The sequence below is a fragment of the Podarcis erhardii genome (genome assembly GCF_964252035.2).
Source record: "Podarcis erhardii genome assembly, chromosome: 3".
Lineage (NCBI taxonomy): Eukaryota > Metazoa > Chordata > Lepidosauria > Squamata > Lacertidae > Podarcis > Podarcis erhardii.
Genome location: NC_138507.1, coordinates 50,906,475 through 50,929,218, shown reverse-complemented (window position 1 = coordinate 50,929,218; position 22,744 = coordinate 50,906,475). Strand labels below are relative to the sequence as shown.

Sequence of the window (22,744 nt, the reverse complement as noted above, 5' to 3'; positions counted from 1 at the left end):
TTCAGAAATGGCTAGTGGTTGTTATTTAAAAATGCCAGCTAGGGAACTGGTAAAAGAATGATGATAGAAAGTGAGGAGAAGGCAGGACTAGAACAAGGGCCCTTATTCTAGATGGCAAAGAACTCTGTTAAATGGAATTAATGTCTCCCAATTTGCTCATCACTCCCTCTTATATTCTTTTGACATCCACAATGATGATCTATACATGAGACTGTAGTATCCCTTTCCACTTATTGGACTCATCATTTTAGGCGAAATATTGGCTTCCTCACAATTTTCACAAAATATTTTTCATATTAAATCTCCTTCAGCCTCTAAAGCTTACTTTTCCACCTCTAATATTTGTGTACTGCTATGTGGTGTTAACAAAACTAATTAAATCTTGTAATACTGTCACAAATACTGTGTTAGCATTTGATTGAGCTGCTAACAGCTTCTTGTTATGAGTCCTGTGGATTGCAACTTTGACCTATGCCAATGGTTTAAGGACCAGTTCAGACACTAACTATCTGAATTTAATAAACAATTATAAGTTAGGCTGAGAACAAACCTTGTGTTGTTGTGTTCCATTCTTGTTCTCCTCCTCTTCTTATGTGTCCACTTTCAGCCCAGCTTCTATCAGGATTTATTAAACCGCAATTCCCCATTATGTACAAGCATAGAAACTCTTTTTTACAAGCAGAATATGAAACTAGGATCAGATTGTGGAGAGTAAGCACTGATTAAACCACAATTTTCCAGTTCAGATGTAATAGGAAACAAGGGCTTAACAAAACCCAGAATCACTCTCTCATGTTATGCAACAGAAGGGAAATGATGTGAGGGAAGGAGCACGTGGACACAAACTTGAATGGAAACTAGCCAATAGAGAACACACAGAGAAACACCAGACTTGTTCTTAAAATCATGGTCTCAATTTAAAAAAACAAACAAACCACATGCATTATATGTAACATTTTGAGAGGAAAGCAATCAGGGTTTTTTTTAATCAATTAGCCACATGTACTATTATTATTCTTTTTATTTACACCTTCATGTTGTAAGTACAAGTAAATAGTGGACTTGATGGCCGGTTAATTCCCTGTCTTCTCAAATTGTACTATTTGGCCTGGAGTGTATTATTAAATATCTGGAACTCCAGGTTTTGATGAACTACAACTCCCATCAGCCTTTTCGCTATGAATGATGGGAATAGTAGTTTGGAAACATCTGGAGAACTCCAGGTTAGCTTCCCCTGCATTAAGCAAATAAGCCTTGTGCTCAAGCCTCACCCCAACACCCTGAATCCATTTGGCCTATATATAAACATCTTTAAAATCATATACTTTCTGTAACTGCATAAAATCATTCTGAAGCAAACCAAGCACTGTAGTCAACCAAAGCCTCGAGTGAAGTTGACTTACATATATTATTAATTTCAGAACTAGAAAGTCACAATCCCATAAATTAATTCAAATCCATTTCCTATTATAAATCCTCATTGATAAATTAAATCCCACATACTGCAGTTTCTTCTAATTCTGTTCACACTTTAGTTTGCTAATGGGTTTTAGCTGCCTGTCTGCTATTTAAGACTGAGTGAAAATAGGAAAAAAATAAAAATAAAAGTAATTTCACTTCGGTAGAAAATCAATGATGTTATTTCATTAACCCCTGATCCTTTCTTTTCGAACAGAAACAGTCATACCTGAAGACTACCTGGTTGATCCAGTGAACACAAAGCATTACAGCGTAGACCCCTCTGATTCTGCCTTTAATTGTATGGGATCCGTATACTCTATGAGGCAGAGTTCTGGCGATGGGCGTCACGGTGGAGGGTCATCTTCCTCTTGCAGTCATCGCTCTGGCCAGATGGCCTCTGGAGGACCATCAGCTGCAGCTCTGAGGCATCAGACATCAAGCCCAACCAGAAATGGAACCTACATGGAAGGAAACAGAAGTGGTAACATCTTACATTCAATTTTTATCCGATGATGTGTTGAGTTCCTTTGCTACCTGTGAAGTTGAATACTGTGAAGTTTCTATTCTTCCTTAAAGACCAACTCTTGTCATGATTACTGTATTTTTCGCTCTATAAGACGCACCAGACCACAAGACGCACCTAGTTTTTGGAGGAGGAAAACAAGAAATAAAATATTCTGAATCTCAGAAGCCAGAACAGCAAGAGGGATCGCTGTGCAGTGAAAGCAGCGATCCCTCTTGCTGTTCTGGCTTCTGGGATAGCTGCACAGCCTGCATTCACTCCATAAGATGCACACACATTCCCCCTTACTTTTTAGGAGGGAAAAAGTGAGTCTTATAGAGCAAAAAATACGGTATATCATTTTATGAGCCAGGCCACTCACAACCAAGTGCAACTCAGCAGCCTTGTATAGTATGACCCTGAAATGGAGGCTTTGTCCACAATACTGATGGGCTGTATTGTCACTCACGCATCACAAGTTGTGTGGGCCTGATGTAAGCATATAAGTTACAATAAAAAAGCAGTTTCTTTTTATTTCATTTTGTTTATGTTAAGAAGAAGAGAAACATTTGAAATATGTATTCCAAAAGGCTCAAACCTTGGGATTAAAATAGTTTACTAACCTGTTTATGAATAATTACATGAACTTTTTTTTTTGCAAGCCAGGAAAAGAAACTGAATCTTAATTAATGAATATTGTGTTTTTTAAAACCATGGCAAAACGTAAGAGCTAGATCTGTGCCAGACTCTAACAGAACCCAAGATTACTCCATGTACAATATGTGTTTCTTTTTAAAAAATGAAATTACATACCGTTTTTTCTAGGTTTTGAAAATCTTTCTATTTATTTAGAATTTTTCAAAAACAGTTCCTTGGTTTTATTAAATGAGCCTGCAGTAATTCCCTTTCTGCACTTGGATACAATAATTCTGTTCATGGTCTGACCAGTAGCAATCTTTTTTAAAAAACAACAACAACAAAAACTTTATTCATTTCTAATTTGTCAAATGTGACATATATATTTTTACATTTCAAAGAAAGATTTGTCCAAGTAACCTGGTATCTTGGCCATTTTAAAGTAATGAATATCTTTCCCTATCTAATTTATTAATGGGCCTAATAGAACCCTTAATATTTCTAATCTGTTTGAGGTACTGTTTGAGGCACTTTCTTCCTCAGCCTGTTGCTTGGCTGTAGCTTGTTGTGGCCTTTTGTTGTCTCACACCACATTTGGTTATTTTCTTTGCTTCAGTAATAATTCTCATTAAACTTCTATTTTATTGAGTCTTCATTTATTTCCTTTTTCCTGTTTGAGTTCAGTGTGGTTAGTGTGACCCAGAGAAATCTAAATTCAAGCCTGAGCTCATCTTTGGAGCCACTGGGTGGCCTGAGTGACTGAGGTTCAGGACAGAGCCATACTTCCCACTTGTCTTGCCACTTTCCTCAAGAAAATCAGCTGTTTACCAATGAATCAGAACAAATAACAATGTTCGTTTTTATGCAGATTGACATTTGTTCTGATTCAGCGATAAGCAATGGGTTTTCCTGGGGAAAGTGGTGAGACAAACGTAAAACCACTTGAGATAAACATGTGTGTGGTCAAGCCCTCTGTCTGTTACATTGTGTTTTACCTAAATCTGTCCTGTTACATTGTGTTTTACCTAAATCTAAAGACAGTTCCAGATACCACCAGACAGTTCCAGTGAACTGTTTTCTTTTATTGGGAAGATATATGTATATATAATCAAATGATTCTGTTTTATCTGCTGTATCTGTCACTGTTTTTATTATATTGTATTTCTGGAATGCTGTTGCATTTATTGTTTGTTTTAATTGTTGGCTGCTGCACAAGCACTGGAAGGTGGGATATAAATCTTTCTAAAAATAAGTACAAATAAAATAAAAAATAGGTTGATTATCCCTCTAAGCTGCGTCACAAGTTTTTAAGCGCAGTTCATTTACATATTTTCTTGCCACCTGCCAAAGCCAGGAAATTGGATTTTACCTAAATTATGATCTTTAAGGATAATTATTGGTACTGAAGAATCCTCTCTCTTTGTAATCTGAGCATTCTTTATCATCTTGATTAATTCTGATGACACAATGCCCTAGGATACCTTTGACATGAGAGAGATGAGATCGTTATTAATGTATTTAATCCCTGGTGTGAATAAATTTCAGATGCATTAATGCAGGATTTATATACAGGTAGGGCTCCTCCAACAAAGCATGCAAGACCTGAGGAGTCAAACAATTTTGCAACAGCTTTGTTGACTACCAATTAGCTTCTGAACCCAATTCAAAGTGCTGGCTTTAATTTATTAAGTCCCTTATGTTATGTGTGGCTCTAATGTATCTGACAGAGTGCGTCTCCTCAGGATTGGCTGGGAAGGCCCTGCTTAAAGTCCCATTTTTGCATGAAGCACCATCCAGTACGGAACATCACAGGGACTTCTTTGCATTGGCTCTGATACCTGAGGATCACTATCAAAGTACTGCTATAACAGCCCCCTACACAAATCACAGTGATTGCTCAATAAAGACAATAGAGTCTAACTTATGTGCAAGAAAACCATGTGCAAGAGTCTAACTTATGTGCAAGAAAACCAAAAACAGGCTGAAGACCATGCCTGTTCAGATGCTTCCATGGTCCTCCTGAATTCAGGCTCGCCAGTCTCTTTGAACCTCTTAGCTCCTCTTTTCCAAAACCAGGGATGGGCAGAAGTTTGATCTGGATCTATTGGTTGATCTCTGGGTAGTTTGTAGTAGATGAGCAAGGATCTCTGATTCCCAATAGTTTAATAACAGTGGCAATCAAATTACTCACACCTCAATTAGACTGTCAAAGTAAAGGAAGCTGGGGTTAATGGATTTGTGTGGGGGAGGACTATGAACTTGGCTCAGCTGATACTCAGAACAGATCCCTCTGTTCAGCAGCAGCTCAGAGGCACCATGTTCTTTTAATTCTAGGTGGGTGCCTTTTGCACTGATACAACTCAGTGGATCCTGTGGTTCTAGTAAAACACAAAGGGAATCTCCCAAGCCTGAAGTCTGCCCACCTCTGTCTTAAACCACTCTGCAATTTAAGTGTTCCGTGCCACTGGCATCCTCAATCTTGCTGTCCCAATCTATCCTAAAGATGTCTGTCAGACATCTACATATGAGGGAGCACTGATGTTGGGTGCTTCACTGCATCTGATAAGCCACATACCACATGGCTCTTTATAGTCCACCTAGCAGACCAAAGAAAGTGCAGAGCTACTGTAAGATGTTGACGCAGCAGAAGACCATGTAGTGGTGGCATCTTTCCCCTGCTCCATTCCTGCATTTTCAATTGCATGCCAAGACACCAAACTGGGAAGCTGCTCCTGTGCAAACGGCTTGTGCTGTTTTCAGCAGCTTCTTAATGGCACTATAGCAAGGAGTGATAGAGCAACCAGTGTCAAATCAAGGCTAACTTCATTTCACATTGTGCCGCCTCTTCTAAGCTCATTTGCCTTTGCTTCTCCGTGTGTGCATACTCACTTTAATACACACACCAGCGATATAGCTAAAAGCCAAACAGGCTCTGTTTGTTCAGCCATAATGCAGCACTGCCAAGGAGAGAGAGGAGCAAATAAAGGGGGTTAAGTTTGGGAAGGAAACGGCACAGAGATAGCGACTGAGATTTATAATTCTGCAGAGACTAAAGAATAAAAAACATAAATGCACTTTCATCCCAGTGTGCTTTATTGCCTTGATTTAATGTTGAAAGGAGCTGATGCGACCTTAAATCATCTCGGCCTTGATGCCATTAAGAAGTCACATGCACAACGTTCATCTTTGTGCAATTTTAGTAGCTCTCCAAATAGGTGTTCTTTGGGGACACTGCATCATAAAAGCTGGTGATTAGGAGGATACTGAGCAGGAAGATATCCTGATCCTGTAGAAAGTGTTAGGGCTGCCCCACATGCAATATGCGTTTTTGCTACACAGAGCAAATGCAAATTTACAGGTGGGCTGTTTGGTCAGTGGTAGAGCATCTGCTTTGCCTATAGAAGTTCCCAGGTTCAATCCTGGACACACACACCTGAAACCCAAGAAAGAGCCACTGCCAGTCAATGAAAGCAATCTTCTGCTAGATGGACCAATGGTCAGACTCGCTATAAGGCAGCTTCCTGTGTTCTTAAAAGTAGGGCAAGTGTGCATGCAGGTATGGGAATATAGGTGAAAGTGCCCACACATTGTGCGTGGAGAACAGGGAAAGTGCCTCCTTTCCCCTGATGACACGAACCTAGACATTGCCAGGTGCTCCAGTTTCCAGGCCTACCTAATCAGTCCATCCCATGTCCTTTCATGCTTAGGCCTTGGTGGTGGTTCTGTACCCTCCTGTAAAGTAGATCTTCTGTGAAGCAGCCCTCAGTCTAAGGCTTACAGAGGAGACATTTGCCAAAGCCCTGCTTTGTCCCTGCCTACCTTTTCTTTTGTTCCATTAGCAGCTTCACATTTGTAATTCCAGATGGGAAGATGGTGCTTACTTGAGCCACTATCTCTGCTGCCTGTGGTTATGATAGCAGCGGTTGTTCCCTTCAGACTGTGGCAGCTGGCATATTTTCTCTCTCCCAGCAGGAAAGTGAGTCCTTTGCATTTTTATAACCCAGGGTTAACCATCATGCCTTCTGCCGAGCAATCAAATCCAAAATGTCCAAACTTCTCTCTGCTTTCTCACTTCTTAGGCCAGCCTTTCCCAACCTGATGCCCTTCTGTGTGTGTGTGGCTGATGTTTTTTACTATAACTCTCATCAGGCTGACTGACCTGATGGAAGTTGTAGTCCAAAATATCTAGATAGTACAGTGGTACCTCGGGTTACAAACACCTTGCGTTACAGATACTTCAGGTTACAGACTCCGCTAACCCGGAAGTAGTACCTCGGGTTAAGAACCTTACCTCAGGATAAGAACAGAAATCGTGCACTGGTGGCGTGGTGGAAGCAGGAGGCCCCATTAGCTAAAGTGGTACAGTTTCAGGTTAAGAACGGACCTCCAGAATGAATTAAGTTCTTAACCAGAGGTACCACTGTATCAGGCTGGGAAGGCTGCCTTAGGCTTGCTTCCATACAAGGCTCAGATACTAGGTGGCTGTCTTATGCACGTTGGGAGTAAGTCCCATTGGACTTAATAGGAGGACTTAATTCCAAGTTAACCTAAATAGGAATGGTCAATAGCATGGAAAAACCAGTAGACCTAATTTAAAGGTTACTGCTCTTTGCTTGGAGGCCAAAGAGATGCACTTTGTAATGATGGCTCTTTCCCCACACCCTACCAGGAGAAGCCCATGTCATGTATGGATATCCCTGAGCTCTTCCTGGGTCTGCTTCTTGCAGCATAATAAATCCTCTCTGTGGATGCACTTTGAAAAGTCATATACTCCCTTCCTGGCATTCACTGCTCCCTTCATGTGAACGGTTCAAAGATTAGCAGACATGAACGGCACAAAGTACATTTGTGAAACTTACTAGCCATGCAAATGCAGCCCAGGTCATTTGTATTACAAATACACTGGTTTTGCAAGTAATGACTGCCATGCTACTGCTGAAGAAACAAGTTAATCAGTGTTTATTTGTAATGTGCCGGGTTCTTTCGTTTGCTTCTTTTCTCCTCAAATAGCCTCAAGTCCTTCACCAGAAAGGCAAGATGCAGCTCGGCCCATAAGCAAGAATCCTTTGACCTGGACCGTTGATGATGTGGTTTGGTTTGTAAAGGATGCCGACCCTCACGCTTTGGGACCCCACGTGGAGCTCTTCAGAAAACACGTATGTAGGAACTTGTCTGTGATGGAATTACATTATCCAGGGCTAATGTTCAAGTGAATAAACACGATTTGCACAAAGCCAATGAAGCCCACCAGAACATTGTGTGCTATTTACCTGGGACTGTGAAAACGGGATTGTGAAGTGCTTGACACACTACCATACGTGGCCAATGGCCTGCATTTGGCTTCCTGAGACACATCTTGCACAGGCTAGTAATAAACAAAAGAAACAGTTTGCACCTCACAATTAATGGTTCGCTCCTCTTTTACTTCCCCACTCTCTTGGGGGCCCCAAAAAAAATTAAAGAAAAAAAATCTGGATGTACATTTCCAAAATATAAGATAAAAAAACAAATAAAATAAAACCTACATACAGTGTATGCTTCTTAATTGTATTTCAGTTCAACAATTACTTTGATAAAAGACAAATTTTGTTATGTGCAAATGGCTTTAGATACCTATTAGGTCCATAAATTACCATATAGCACAGGCTTCTTCAACCTCAGCCCTCCAGATGTTTTGAGGCTACAATTCCCATCATCCCTGACCACTGGTCCTGCTAGCTAGGGATCATGGGAGTTGTAGACCAAAAACATCTGGAGGGCCAAGGTTGAGGAAGCCTGATATAGCATATATTCAACACAAAAAACTGACAATTTGTTGTTGACAAAGGACAGCTGGACATATAAAGGGCCCCATTACCTTCAGCAGCTTAGGGCCTCATCAAACCTAAAGCCAGCCCCAACTGAGAGCAACAAACCACAATCCCTAGCTTAATGATCTATCCAAACCAATGATCATGGTTAGTTTCCCTCCCCCTAAAAATCCTATAATTGGTCAGCCAAGAACAAATCTTGGCTTGAGGTTTGTTTGGAATGAAAGCATCCCAGCCAGGAATCATGGTTTAGCCCTAAGCGAGGGATCATGGTTTGTTGCACTCACTAATGCTAGGGAAATTGTTACGTGATACATGAGACGTGTTGCCTGGTACTTAAATGGCTTGGAGCACGGGTCCATGGCACACATCCTTAAAATTTCCATATGCCAATTTATGAGCAGAGATGCCTCAGGGTAGGCAGGGTCTCACTTGCACTGTGCATTGCAGTGTTTCCAGCTGCCTTGTAAGCAATGTTTTAAAAAGGTTTTTTAAGGACACAAAATGTCAAGAAATCCAGGACTGAAGCCACCTAGGTCTCTTCCTGACAGTGACCAACAGTGACCTTCCCAGGAAGATAGGTGTACAGACACTTCTTACTATTTATGTACTGATTAAAATATTTGTATACCACTGTGCCATTAAAAACATAGCAAAGGGGTTTACAACAATAAAACCATGCCATAAAAACCACAAAAAGTTAAATACAGGCATCAACAAACCATTGTGAAAGGATGTATTCTTAAATACCTGCCCTAGTCCTAGTGGAATAGAAAAGCTTTCAGCAGACATGGAGATGGCTGCTGGCTTAGAAGCCTTTGAAAGGGGGTTGGATGCATCCTTGATGATCGATTTAACAATGGCGATTAAGCCATGGTAACTAAAGAGAACCTCAAGGTTCCATGGCTACTGGATTCCAGTTGCAACAAGAGTATCTATGCTCCTTTTGTGGACTTCCTTAGGAATATCTCATTGGCTACTTTGGGAAATACAGTGTTGGACATTTGGATCTGTGATCTGACCCAGGAAGCTTCTTATGCTCTCAGCTCAGTAGCCGACAACTTAGCATTCTGTGCAATGCTGCAGTCCTTGATAATGGTGATGTGGTTTAAACATAATATGGGCTCTAAATTTTCCATATCAAAGCACCCCTAACCTGCTGCTTATATTCAGTCAGCTTCACAGAGATATATACAGGAGGTCTGATGCTTGATTAAGGCCATCACCCAATCCTGCTCAATTATGCTTTTGAATAACCCATTTCCCTGAAATTGTTTAACCTTCATTTCTAAACTGGATTAGCATGAAGACCCCAGAGGTGAGAGACAAGTGATTACTCCTTTAACCTTAGCCATGTCTTCCTGTGAGTTAAATGATTCTAAGGAGCAGGTGCATAATTTAGTCGGAAGCCTTGAATGCTGCTGACATTCCCAACCGGCACCTGAAATCCTTGCTTTTGCAGCTGATGACAAGCGCAGGATTGCAGAATGAGGTGGTGATGACCTTTGTGAGTTTAACTTCCCGGTGCTTTTCATACTAAGACAGAAACAGCTTGCCTTGAGAGAGACGAACAACATGTTTACTGTCTGCAAGGAATCCTAGTTCATGTCAGTAGAAAAGCTTATGAGTAAATAGTGGCTCATTCCTCCAGGATGGCCAGATGTAAAAGAAGGTGACTGGCACTTGCCCAAATTGTAGTTGTGATTTCTTGGCTAGCCAGCTGCCCTCTTGGCATTTCTGAGGAAGGTGCAGAAGAATTTCAGGAGGGATTGGACCTAGAAAGGAGCGTGAATGAATTTGAAGGGAAGCAACGTGGGATTCAGATTAAGAGTAAGGAGAACTAGCCAGCAAGAATGCCAATCCAAGATGAGTGAGCAAAGTAATGCAACGGGCTGCTCTGATCTGTAACTGGAAAAATGAATATTGAAGGGAGAGTAAAGCTTTTGAGTTGAGGCCAATTAAACTTGCTCTTTCAGAGTTATATCCTGACTCTTCCAATGATGGATATTATCACTGAAAGCGCATATTGTTTCATAAACCTGATACGTCTTGGTATTGATTATTTCAGCTTTCTTCCAATTAGCTTACCTCCCTTTACAGTTTTTCTTGAATAGTGATTTTACTGCCAGGCAAAGTCCATCTTTTTTGCTTCAGTAGCAACAAAAAGAAAGGATTTTTCATTACCGAGCCCAGTGTTGTATGCCAAGGCATCACGCTGAAGCCAAGCCTCCAGATTTAGCATCCGTTTGCATTGGTCAGTGGGCTTATCATAGTGTTCAGCACTAAGCCTGAAATACTAAGCTCGACATCAGTGTTCACAGGATTAGATCTTAATAAAGCAGCATGAAATACTTCCAGATGCTGTATTCTTTTGCAGCCTTCCAGCAGGCTCCGAGAAGCTAGTCTAGGTCATAAGCCTTAGCAGCTATAAACCACAACAGAAATTATTACTACAGATCAGATCTATAATTGAACCAGGCCTATGACAGAGGAGTCACAGCAGGTCATGAAATGTCATGCTGTTTCTGTTTCATAAGGTGCTTCCTAACCCCAAAATTCTGGATTGGAAGCATTCTACACAGCCAGATTTAGGACTACAACCTCCTCTAGCTTTTGTAGGTTTATATATATACCTAAATGCAAAACACATGTGTTCTCCCTTCAAGAGTAGGGTTACCAGACCTCCAGGACTGACCTGAAGTCTCCAGGTTTGCCTGCCCCCTCAAGGGGGCAGGTGGAGGGCTTGAATCTCCAGATGGATGAGCGTCTTTAATAATAATAATAATAATAATAATAATAATAATAATAATAATAATAATTAATAATAATAATAATAATAATAATAATAATAATAATAATTAAAGAAGGCTATGGCTGTAGCTTGCAAACTTCAGCCCAACAGGAGCAAAGGCACTATTGGTGGAGTGGGGTGAGGTCTGTCTTCTTCTGCTCCTCTCTTCCAATTAACCTCCATTTCCAGGGCCCTACCAGGGAATGGTCTTTGGCCTCAGATTCAATCTGTGAAATTGCAGGGTCCAGGATGCTCCTGATGTGGCAACCCTATTCATGAGAGAATTGTACATAAATGTATTTTAGGTCACGCATTCCTTTAAAATATGTGGTTCTCTGTAAAATACAAGAACCCTCCCCTCCGCCCTGCCTGAGTCCCAGGATCTCTAGAAGTACATTTAAGCTGGGAAAAGGGAGTTGGTCTTTTCCGTGTCTGTGCCCAAGCTCTGAAGCTCCTTCTTACGAGTGGCTTGGTTTTCCCCTTCTTTATTGGCCTTCCATTGGGTGATTAGAAAACGACAGTATCTGGGAGCAAAAAGCAGCCAGGAATTCCATGCAGGTGACTGAGCAGGATCCCAAAGAAGGGATGGATCTCTTGGTCCTGTCACACACAGACACAAACCCCGCTCTGCCAGTCCACTTGGTCAAAAGAGCCTTTCTTTCATTGTGTTTAACTAGGCTGCTATTATCCTGGATTTTTATGCTGGCTGTGGAGGAGTGGGATTCCTTTCTTCTGCCGTCAGCATGGAAATGCAGGCTACTAACCTTGTATTTAGTAAAACAAAACAAAGCAAAACAAAACAAAGGCTAGTAACTCATGTGGGCTTCATTAGAAAGCTTTACTAGAACCTGTCTGTTAGGTTAAAATTGTTAATGGTTCCTGGCCTTTTTTAATAGGTTGTTCTTTACAGCTATTCTCATGTTTTACTGCTGCTATTAATGTTTTGCCTTTGTTTTATAATTGTTAAAATAGTTCTAATTCATTGTTGCTAGCCTCCTTAAGCTCAGCTGAGGAAAGCTGCGTAGAAGCATTTTGAATAAATGTGAGCAGCAATCAGGAAATTATTATAATATGTACTCAATGGTGCACCTCTCATACTTTTTCTATAGCTGAGTATTAATTCCTGAGTTCAAAATAGTCTGTCATCAAGAAATACATGGATTTCTTACTTAATGCAGGCACATGGATGTTTTGAATCCTGATATGTGCACCCGTGTATTATTTGTTGTTGTCTTTATTTATATAGTTTCATCCGTATAATTGACACTATGCAGCATACAGAATAACAGAAGTACAAAAAGCTGCATTAACATCATTCCCAAGAATTACATAAGCATTTGATGGCTCATTGGTGAAGAGCCAACTAGTGACTTTTTTTAGAACAAATGCATATGGTGACTTATTTCCAGGTTCTCTCTCTCTCTCTCTCTCTCTCTCTCTCTCTCTCTCTGTGTGTGTGTGTGTGTGTGTGTGTGTGTGCTGACTGGGATGATGGGAGTTGTAGTCCAAATCATCTAAAGGGTACCAGGTTGGGGAAGATGGCTGTAGTCAACCTGCATCAACAGTGAAGTGCATGCAGTCATTGAAATGGCCCTAAGTGATATTAATTCACACAAACCAAAGACAGCCAGGTTGGTCTACAAGGGGGAGGGGGAGGGGCTCCAAAATCCATAGTCGGGCTGTGCTTTTATTAGAACCACTCAAAATGTCACCAAATACTCACCAAGTCATGAATAAGAGTTCTGATATACTACTAGGCAAGGACACTTGTGTCACTTTCTTGTCTCAATGTTGTGGAAATTAACTTTAGACTTACAGTATTTAAAGAACAGATAAAATTAGGAGAATACAAATTTCCCGTACTTAGTTGGATAGATGCCAGGTGGAACGTTCAGGATTTTGAGGGCCGCAGTTCACCTGATTTCTCCAAATTTTCAAAGAAATCTTAAATTACCTAAATTTCAAGCAACTCAACACCATCCAAGCTGCTGCCGGCCATTCCTTTTGAGCTCATTGGGATAGTAGCTTTTTTCCCATTCAACACAGGTCAAAATCACATCACGTTTTTGATTCCTTCCTCATTTCTTTTTAAACTAGGAGATTGACGGCAATGCTTTGTTGCTACTGAAAAGCGACATGATCATGAAATATTTGGGCCTGAAGCTGGGACCGGCACTGAAACTCTGTTACCACATCGATAAACTGAAGCAAGCCAAGTTCTGACATTTCCTAAAAACACCAAACAATCCCAATGTAACTTGAGAAAGTAGGAGAAAGGTAACGTGTTGCCTTACAGAAAGCTATCCGTTTTGCCAGCTGTCTCCCCCTCTTTTTGTACTGAGAACTTTCTACAAGTGTACATCTTCACATTTTTTAAATCCAATGCAGAGGGCGGTGGGGAGCGGAATCTGTTTTGCTGGTTTGTGTTAATAATTTTCCAAAAAAGAATATAATGATAATTATTTTGTATTATTCATATGGTTATTATTGTTAATATTATTGTTGTTGTCCTGTTTTTGTATCACATATGGAAAATCAGACACAAAAAGACCATTCGAGCTGGATGCAGAAGAAAGGTCACTGCCAAACAACTCAAGTCAACTGGTTGGTTGCAAGCTCCATGTTGCTTGACTCAGTGCCTCAATGTGGCATCACTGGAACCAGGGGCTCACAGGTTTTGGCTTGGCTTAGTAGCTAGCCATTCTTTGCAGTTGTCTCCAATTTTCCATTCCCACAAAGCCCTCTGGGACATGCAGAAGACTTGGGAGAGGGAGCAGGAAGTCACAAGTTGTGCAAAGCTTTGGGATACACATCAATGTATGTCTCTTCTGAAGCTCAGTGCGACAGAAGAGTCCTTCCCCATGTTCTCTGCAATATGTGGAGAACTCTGGGGAGTGGGGAGCTGCATCAGAGCCACCACCGGTGGCAGCTGCCCTTGGCAACTGCTTTTGGGGAGATCTGAGTGTAGCCCATTGTTAATAGCATCCTTCCTTTAGCTATATGTCATCTCGGTGGCCCTTGTTGCTATTTGGATAAGCTTATACCTCCCCTGGAGGGATGCAGGTGGCGCTGTGGGTTAAACCACAGAGCCTAGGACTTGCTGATCAGAAGGTTGGTGTTCGAATCCCCGCGACGGGGTGCGCTCCCATTGCTCGGTCCCAGCTCCTGCCAACCTAGCAGTTCGAAAGCATGTCAAAGTGCAAGTAGATAAATAGGTACCACTCCAGCGGGAAGGTAAACGGCATTTCTGTGCGCTGCTCTGGTTCGCCAGAAGCAGCTTACTCATGCTGGCCACATGACCCGGAAGCTGTACACCGGCTCCCTCGGCCAATAAAGCGAGATGAGCGCCGCAACCCAAGAGTCGGCCATGACTGGACCTAATGGTCAGGGGTCCCTTTACCTTTATACCTCCCCTACATTTTTGGGCCACAGAAACAGTTGTATGGTGAGATCGGAGCCAAGAAGCCATTGCTATCTTCAGGGGAAACCGGTCCCATGCCTTACATGCACTATCTGGAAAACTTGAATTCTTTCAACAGAAATAAGAAATTGGGATTTTTGCAAGCTCAAGTACCTTTTCTCCCCACTAGAGGGACTGGTGCTAATGAACTCCAGTCTTGAGCTGTGATGGTGGCATCATTGCTTTCTCCAATAGCAACTTCCCCTTGAGCTATATCTTGCTTTCAGTCAATTACAGAATTGCAGCTCTGACTCTAATCAAACATTTCAGGTTTGATGCCACAACAAATAATGAGCCCCATTGCCAGGATTTGAGAGTAAAGAACAGAGACGTAAACAAGAATCATGACCACACCTATTACTTCCTTTATTCCCCCTTTCTTCTTAATTCAGTCCAGTTTGGAACATCTTTTGTAATGCATTTGGGGGTGGGGGATGTGGGAAGCAGAATGCTCTAGGAAGGATTTTTTAAAACAACAACATTAAATGCTGCATTGTAGATTCACAATGACATTAAATCTAGGTGATGCATAAGGTTTTGCTAGGTTTTTCTTGCAACTGAAGCTGCACTGGCAGAAAATCTGGGAAAAAAATTCAATCGGCATCTTATCCAATTAAGATGAAATGCACAACCTCTGCCAATCCATATAACAATAACAAAAATTTGATATCCTACATCTAACAAAGCCATGGTTGGAGGAAGACAGGCGGCAGATCTTTAAAAGATTAATGGGGGTAGATGTATATTATCTTTGTTTTCTTTTCTTGTTTCAAATTTTGTATCTAAGTAACTTTCACAAGAAAGTGGTTTTTTGTCATAATCTGGAGAATGTAGTCCTGAACCTTTACATTGTACCGTTCCACTCTTTCTGTGTAGATTAATGTGATACCAGATGTCTTGGAGATTATACAAAGTATTGGTGTACAGTAGTAGAATGAGCTTCACATTCAAATTCATGCACGGTCTTACCCTGACTATAACTATGAAAAGCTTTACAACTTTATGCTGCAATCTATAGGTCCCCTTGGATCTACCTAACTTCCTCCTTGGTGCTAAACAGATGCTCTACAGGAGAAGGAAACAAGAGTGTTTGGGGTGTGCTACAAGCAGAACATTTGGGGGGAGGGAGGCAGCATCCACAGACTGCTGCATGTGGATCTATCCTCTGTCAGCACGAGTGCTGGATGCATTCCACACATCCTATAAGTGGAAGGGAGAAATTGCCATGCAGAAAGTATTGATCATGTTCTGATCACCTCTTCATTGGGTTAGGGCCATATGCCATTATACCCAGAGCTGAAGTTATTATTGTGAACCCATGTTTGCCAGGTTAAGGTCTCCTGTGTCTGGTCAATTGAACCAGAATATATGTGTATATGAAGTTATCACAATACAAATGACTGGAAAATTACTAAGGTCAAATTGCAGTGCACAATGTCGAAGGAGGCACATTGGGGCAATTCATTTCAACTGAAAACGCGCTAAGTTTCTCCACATGAGCAGGATGTTTGTACAGTTATCTGAAATTGTTGCTTTTAAAGAGCTGAATCGTTTGTTGTAAAACAAAGGTGTTCTGTATCTTGTCTTCTTAAAGCCTGGGTGTATATAGAGTTTAATACAGCTGTAATATTGTAGTTTGAAAATCCTATGACAATCTTGTCTTCAACATGTTCTTCAATGTAGACCATCTTGCTTGTGGGGGTTTTCTGTTTCTCCTGAAGAACAGCAGGCCGCCTGTGATCTCAAATGCCAGTGCACTTCTTGCCTTCGATGAAGCCCCATGGGTGAAGGACCCAGGTGGTCTGCCCTGCCCTCTGCTGCTCTCCATCGCCACATTTGCAGCCACCTTACCCCACCCCAGCATCTGTACATTCAGCCAGTGTGTGGAGAAGCTCCAGGAGTGCACAACTTCATCGCTGCTGGGTGAGGGTGGTGCTCCATGCATTCTTTCAAAGTGTTTGTGAGGGGCACAACTCAACCCCACTTCACTAATAACCCTAAGCCAATATTGTTACTGCCCACCAACCCTTGGATTTCAAAACGTCTCCCTATTTTAATTAACTGTAGCTGAAAGGCAAGAGTATCAGGGTGGAATCTTTTACATGGGTCAACTACATGCCAACCTGAGACCATGTCTAGGAAATTCAGAATCCAGGAATTCGCACCCACACCAACAAAACTCAGGTTTGAATACTAGAGCATCTGTATTGTTAACAGCAGGACAGTGCAGCATAAAAAAAAACATGAATTCCCTTGTGCATCCCACCTAATACTCAACCACATTCACAACCTTAAGGAAAGAATCAATTCTCAGAAGAAAATGAAAGCTATACAGTACTACAAAAGTGAAGCAGGAAAGGGGTAGGAGCATGTCAATTTGGCACGAAACTCCAGAAGACAGGAAAAAGATTAAAGGTTTACCTACAGTTCACCACAAGGATCTCTTGCAGTTATAGATTAGCAGTGATGTAATGTGTGTGTAGATGTCAGAACCAGAAGCTTGGGCCAGGAATTCCATGCTTAAAGTTCCCATGTGATTTCCAGCTCATGGGGCTCACAAGCTCTGCTGTACAGCTGCTCTGAGCATGACCACAATGAGGGGGAAACCAGGCAATCAAATCCTTTACTTCAGAGCTTCTTGGTCGCGTGTCCTGCAACTGTAAGAAAGATGGAATATAATACATGTATGTAGGAAAAGGTCTGGCAGAGTGTGTTTTGTAAGAATTTGTCCTCATGGCAGTATCTGGAAGGGAGGAGTAAGGTGAGGTCCTTCTAGAAAAGGGGTGGGCATTTTCTCCTGTAAGAGTAACAATTACTTTCTGAGAATTTGAGATTTCATTCATGCCTCAGAAGGGCGTTGTTCTTTTGCTCCATTGGCTGCTGTGGGCTAAGACTCTTGGTGGGGGCAGAATAATGTGTTTTGAATGTATGAAGTGGATCTGGCCATAGTATGCAGCTAAGTCTCTCTCTCTCTCCCTCTCTCCCTCTCTCTCTTTAATTAATTACAACCACAAAAGAGATAAGAGTGATACCAGGATTTCAGCAATAAGTGAGCTGGGAGAAGGTTGACCCATTTCCATCCCAGCCATGACACAAACAGAAGGTGAAAACCACCCCCTGTGAAGCTGCAAGTTAAGTGGATGTCTAGGGACATCAGATGCTACCTTATACTGAGACCCACCATGCATTGAAGGCACATGGCTTGCCCCCCAAAATCCACAGGACTGTCATTTCTTAAGGGTGCTGGGAATTGTGGCTCTGTGGAAGGTCAATCACCACTCCCAGGATTTTTTAGGGCAGTGGTTTTCAACCAGTGTGCTGTGGCACCCTAGGGTGCCTTGAATGGTGGTCAGGGGTGGCCCAGGCAACACTGGTCTCTGTTCTTTTCCTTCCCTCCTTCTTCTGATGTCCTCTCTGCCTCCAAAAGGCTTGTGTGGCTGTTGCAGCAGCCCTGCCTACAAGCTCCCCAGGCAAATAGTGCCCCTGGGGCTGGCCAGGGGGTGCTGATTGCCAGGAGCTGAGGTGGTCTCGGAGCAAGCAAGCAAGTGGGTGAGGGAGCCCAGTCAGCCAGTCCACCTGCCCTTGCTGTTGGGAATGGACAGACAAATCCTGTGCCCCGTGGGACAGTATGAGGAGGCACCTCTCTTTGGGGCAAGGGGGACAGCTCAGAGACCAGTGGTGGCAGCTGCCTAGAGGACTCCCAAGGAGAGGGAGAGGAGGCTGAGGGAACACTCCCCAAGGGAGGGTGTTTGAAAAAGGGTGAGAGGCTACCAGCTCTGCAGGCAAGGGGTGGCATAACTGGGCTCCTGAGCCCCACAGGGGTGCCACAGAAAGAGTGTAGTTGGTCAAGGGAGCCATGGACTCAAAAACCTCTGCTTTAGGGGATGTCATGTGATTTAAATGCAGCATCAGTCTCTCAGAACATTGGTCTATCTGTCATCATACTGTCCACAAGGACCAGCAGCTGGCCCCCAGGATTTCAGAGAGGACATTCCCAGTCATACCTGGAGATTGTGGGAATTGAAGCTGGGGACTTCGAATGCAAAGCACACACCCTACCACAATCTTTCTGCTCAGTCTCACAGTCTGAGCAGACTTTCAGGAGGGGTTGCAACTGCAGAGGGGAGGGATAAACCGCCTCTCCCTATATGCTGCAATCCCTGGAACAATTCTCCTCTGACTGCAATTAATTTAAGAAAAACAAGATGTAACTACATGTTAAATGTAATATGTAGCTTGACCCTGAGACTTCCATTCATCTGCTCTCTTGGGTGTTAACTAAAGAAACAATCATGAGGCCACGACCTTTTATTATGGATGAATAAATCCTGATACCCAGCACTGCTGATTTGGTATGATCAGCAGCACAGAATAAAACAATGCTCCACTCAAATGCACTGAAAGAGTAGGGGAAACAAATCCTTCTAATTTGTATGCACAAAAGGGTAGTTGAAATGAGCTAAGAGGTGACTAGTCCATATTTAATTAACTTTGGTATATGGTCTCTCATACTCCTATAAACTATTTCCTTTCTTTTTCTATCTGCTTTTCTTCACCCTAACTAACCTGCATGCAGGGTAATGGAAAATAACAGCACAAGATTTCTGAGTTACAAGGAACGAGCAAAGTTTATAACTGTGCACACAATTTTTTTATACACCTTAATTGCTTTTGTAAAGACATTTAATGGTGCTATTTTTTAATCTCCGGTGAAGGTCTGTGGAACTATAATAGCCAAGATGATATTTGTCCTGCAGAGGGGGTGGTAAGAAAACGACAGGCCCTTTAATGGATTTTCCTGCAGAATCCACCTTGTTGCATGTTTCGAACTGATAGACATTTAGGAACCAAAAATTCTAGTAGCAATGTAACAATTATCACAATTTATCCTTTCGCAAGCGTTTGCCAAATTGCTGTTGTGTAAAAACTGTGTCAGACTGTTTCTTCTGAAGAGTCGGGAAAGGCCTGCCATTCATTTCTAAATTAGGTGCTATTTCAGACATGGTTTGTACAAATTACATTGCTTGTTAGGGCATCCCTTCACTTTCACTTCAGACTGCGGCCAATCAAGTTCTCTCTTTTTCTTACTAGTTCCAAACAGCTATATGCCCTCCAATGCAATTATACGTGCCTGTTTTCTTTTATGAGAGAGCTTTGCTAGATCAAAAGCTGTTGCTTGCAGCAAAATTTAAAATGTTATGAACATTCCATTTCCTATACAATTTAGGACTTTAGTACAGAGGGAAGCGGGGCCAGCTATGTGCGCTGTCTGTGGCATTGCAGGTAAAAGAGAGATTAGTTTGCCCCCCCCCCCCATGTCTTAGTAGCTTAGGCTGTTTATCTTTGTTCTGTCCAATGAAGGGATGGGCAACTGATGAATGAAAGTCCAAACAGAAGCCTCCAGTCTATGCTTCAAGAATCAGCAGTGCAGCAGTGGTGTAAAATGGGGTGCTTGCACAGTGTGGATCCCACTCCCCCTTATCTTGTGGCTTTTGATTTATGGGAAATCTCCTTGCCCATCATTAGCCTAGAAGGAATTATGTAAGTGTAAGGGGGTTTTTTCTCCCCCTGCCCCCTTCTTGTGCTTTTAAACGCCTGGGTGAACTTGCACTGAAGTAAAACATCCATCGAAGCCCTTTATAGGCAACTGAAGCTTTTAGCAAGGACTTTTTCTCAATTGCTGTCTACAAAATTTCTTAGTTCTATCAGTGGGGGAGGGGATACAGAGTCTCAAAAAGAGATCCTTTAAAGGAAGAAGAAGCATATCACAAGAAACCAGTTCAATCAGACGTGTGTGTGAAACTGGTTCTTTCATAGAACTCTCATTACAATATTTGTCATGTTTTGCTTGGTTATAAGCCATTTAGTTCAAAAAAGCAATCTATTCGTCACAAAAAAGAACCAGACAAAAGCAGCATAGAAATAGTGAAGTATGAATTGCTTAGACAAATGCTGGATTATGGAGTTATGCCCTTTAAACTTACAGATTTCAAAAAGTATTTCATATTTTTTTTCCAGTTCACCCAGTCTGATATGGCTCTAACAACATGGCCTCTAGACCACTCAAAGCTGAGAGCAGTTCTATCTCAGTCAGGTGTGCCTTATGCAAGCATAAGAATGGAAGGGATACGAATCTTCTAGGAAACATAGAAACCCAACCATGTGGCATACTTGGGTACTAGGACGCAACGTGCAAGGCAAAAATTTGTTGCCCGCCCCCAGCCCCTGTGCTGCCTTCCCAAAAGTGGGTAAAGGAGCACCTGGCTTTGGAAAGGAAGCACAAGGGCTCTGCCAGGGTCCTGCAGTCCTTCCACCTCCTCCCCAAAGCTAGGGAAGCTCTAACTAGGCTTTGGGAAGGACGGTGGAGGACTCTAGGACTGGACTTGCTTACAGGACTTTGAGATGGTGCCCTCTCAGCTCAGCACTCGGTGCATGCACACCACTTGCTTAGTCCTAAATCCATCACCAACTTCAGTAGGCAGAACCACTCAAGAATTGCAGAAACAGAAACTACTCACCTCCTGTAATGTCAACAGATCAATATTTTACACATCGCAGAGACATCAAGAGGCTGGACTCTTGAAAAGTCAACCAGATAGGCTTCTGAGATGAAAATTCAATATGTTAATGAAGGTGAGTTTTAATTTAAGCTGTAGTGCCAGCCCAATGCAGTTTGCTGCTAGAAGCATAGCCTGTGTGTGCATTATAGGGCCAACATTATAGGGCCAACACTTGTTTTTCTGCACTATTCAAACACTGCTTAATGCCTTCATGATGTCACCTGAAGTGGTGGCCACTAACCCATCACCCCAAAAGCAGAAATGCACCACCAGAAAAGGGGGACAAAGTTCTGCATAAAATCCAAATGTATTAATTTCTATATGTAGTTGCACATTTAGAAATAATTACTATAAGTAAAATAGAAATATAATACACCTTCCTGTAGTGGAGAACATTGTAAGCCGGGGTTGGTCTGTGTGCCTGTTTTTTTTCTGATATCCAAGTGCTATTTGTTGATGGCCATCTTACATACATACATAATTTTATTTGTATGCTACTTTTCCACAATTCAAACCATGCTCAATGTGGCTTACAACATCAAGAAAGACATAACTACAGCATAATAAAAGTAGTCATAAGCAGTAAATAAGACATTAAAAAATACACAACGAAACTGAACAATCTCCACATAAATAACAAATTCCAAAATAAATATACAAAAAACCAACAGCAACAACCCCCACCCAACAAAAAATCTCAAGCAACACCCCAACCCGAGAGTCGGTTCAGCAGCCTCAGCGTTTGTGGCTGGAGTCAGTCAGGCTCCGCCCTCCCAGGCCAGGTGAAAAAAGGCTGTAAGGAAGAGCAGGTTTTCTAGGACTCGCGCCCAAGATGGTTCCAAGCCCCTTCTGTCCCTTCTGGTGCTTATCTTTATACTGTACTTCAACTGTTGTTGTTGTTGTTTAGTCGTTTAGTCGTGTCCGACTCTTCGTGACCCCATGGAGCAGAGCACGCCAGGCATTTCTGTCCTCCACTGCCTCCCACAGTTTGGTCAAACTCATGCTGGTAGCTTCAAGAACACCATCCAACCATCTCGTCCTCTGTCGTCCCCTTCTCCTTGTGCCCTCCATCTTTCCCAACATCAGGGTCTTTTCCAGTGAGTCTTCTCTTCTCATGAGGTGGCCAAAGTATTGGAGCCTCAGCTTCAGGATCTGTCCTTCCAGTGAGCACTCAGGGCTGATTTCCTTAAGAATGGAGAGGTTTGATCTTCTTGCAGTCCATGGGACTCTCAAGGGACTCCTCCAACTCCTCCTCCTCCTCCTCTCATGGGACTTCTCCAACTGTACAGCTCTTCAAAGATAGGGTGCTATCAAAAAGGTGCCTGTCCTCTGCCAGTCCTTCAGGGCTGTCTTTTATAAGGCAGGACACATAGTCAGCCCATCTGCCTGAAGCTGGTTGTGTTTTGCTCTGCTGCGGTGGCAGACCAGGTATGGTACTTCTAAATGTTCCTGTGGCACAGTCCTGTGGGTTTTTACTCAGAAGTGGGTCCTGTAGAGCTTAATAGTGCTTAATCCCTGGCAAAC

General features: G+C 42.3%; 1 protein-coding gene across 2 annotated transcripts in view; it reads left to right on the top strand.

Annotated features, from left to right (window-relative positions):
- The window catches only part of SCML4 (Scm polycomb group protein like 4), a 71,935-nt gene extending 57,625 nt beyond the window's left edge, over window positions 1-14,310 (top strand). For both annotated transcript variants that reach the window (XM_081857277.1, XM_081857276.1), the window contains 3 exons: window positions 1,676-1,942; window positions 7,610-7,755; window positions 13,298-14,310. In XM_081857277.1, the coding sequence (XP_081713403.1) occupies window positions 1,676-1,942; window positions 7,610-7,755; window positions 13,298-13,423 (539 nt within the window). In that variant the 3' untranslated portion in view covers window positions 13,424-14,310. The remainder of the gene's footprint in view (window positions 1-1,675; window positions 1,943-7,609; window positions 7,756-13,297) is intronic.
- Window positions 14,311-22,744: the final 8,434 nt, after the last annotated feature.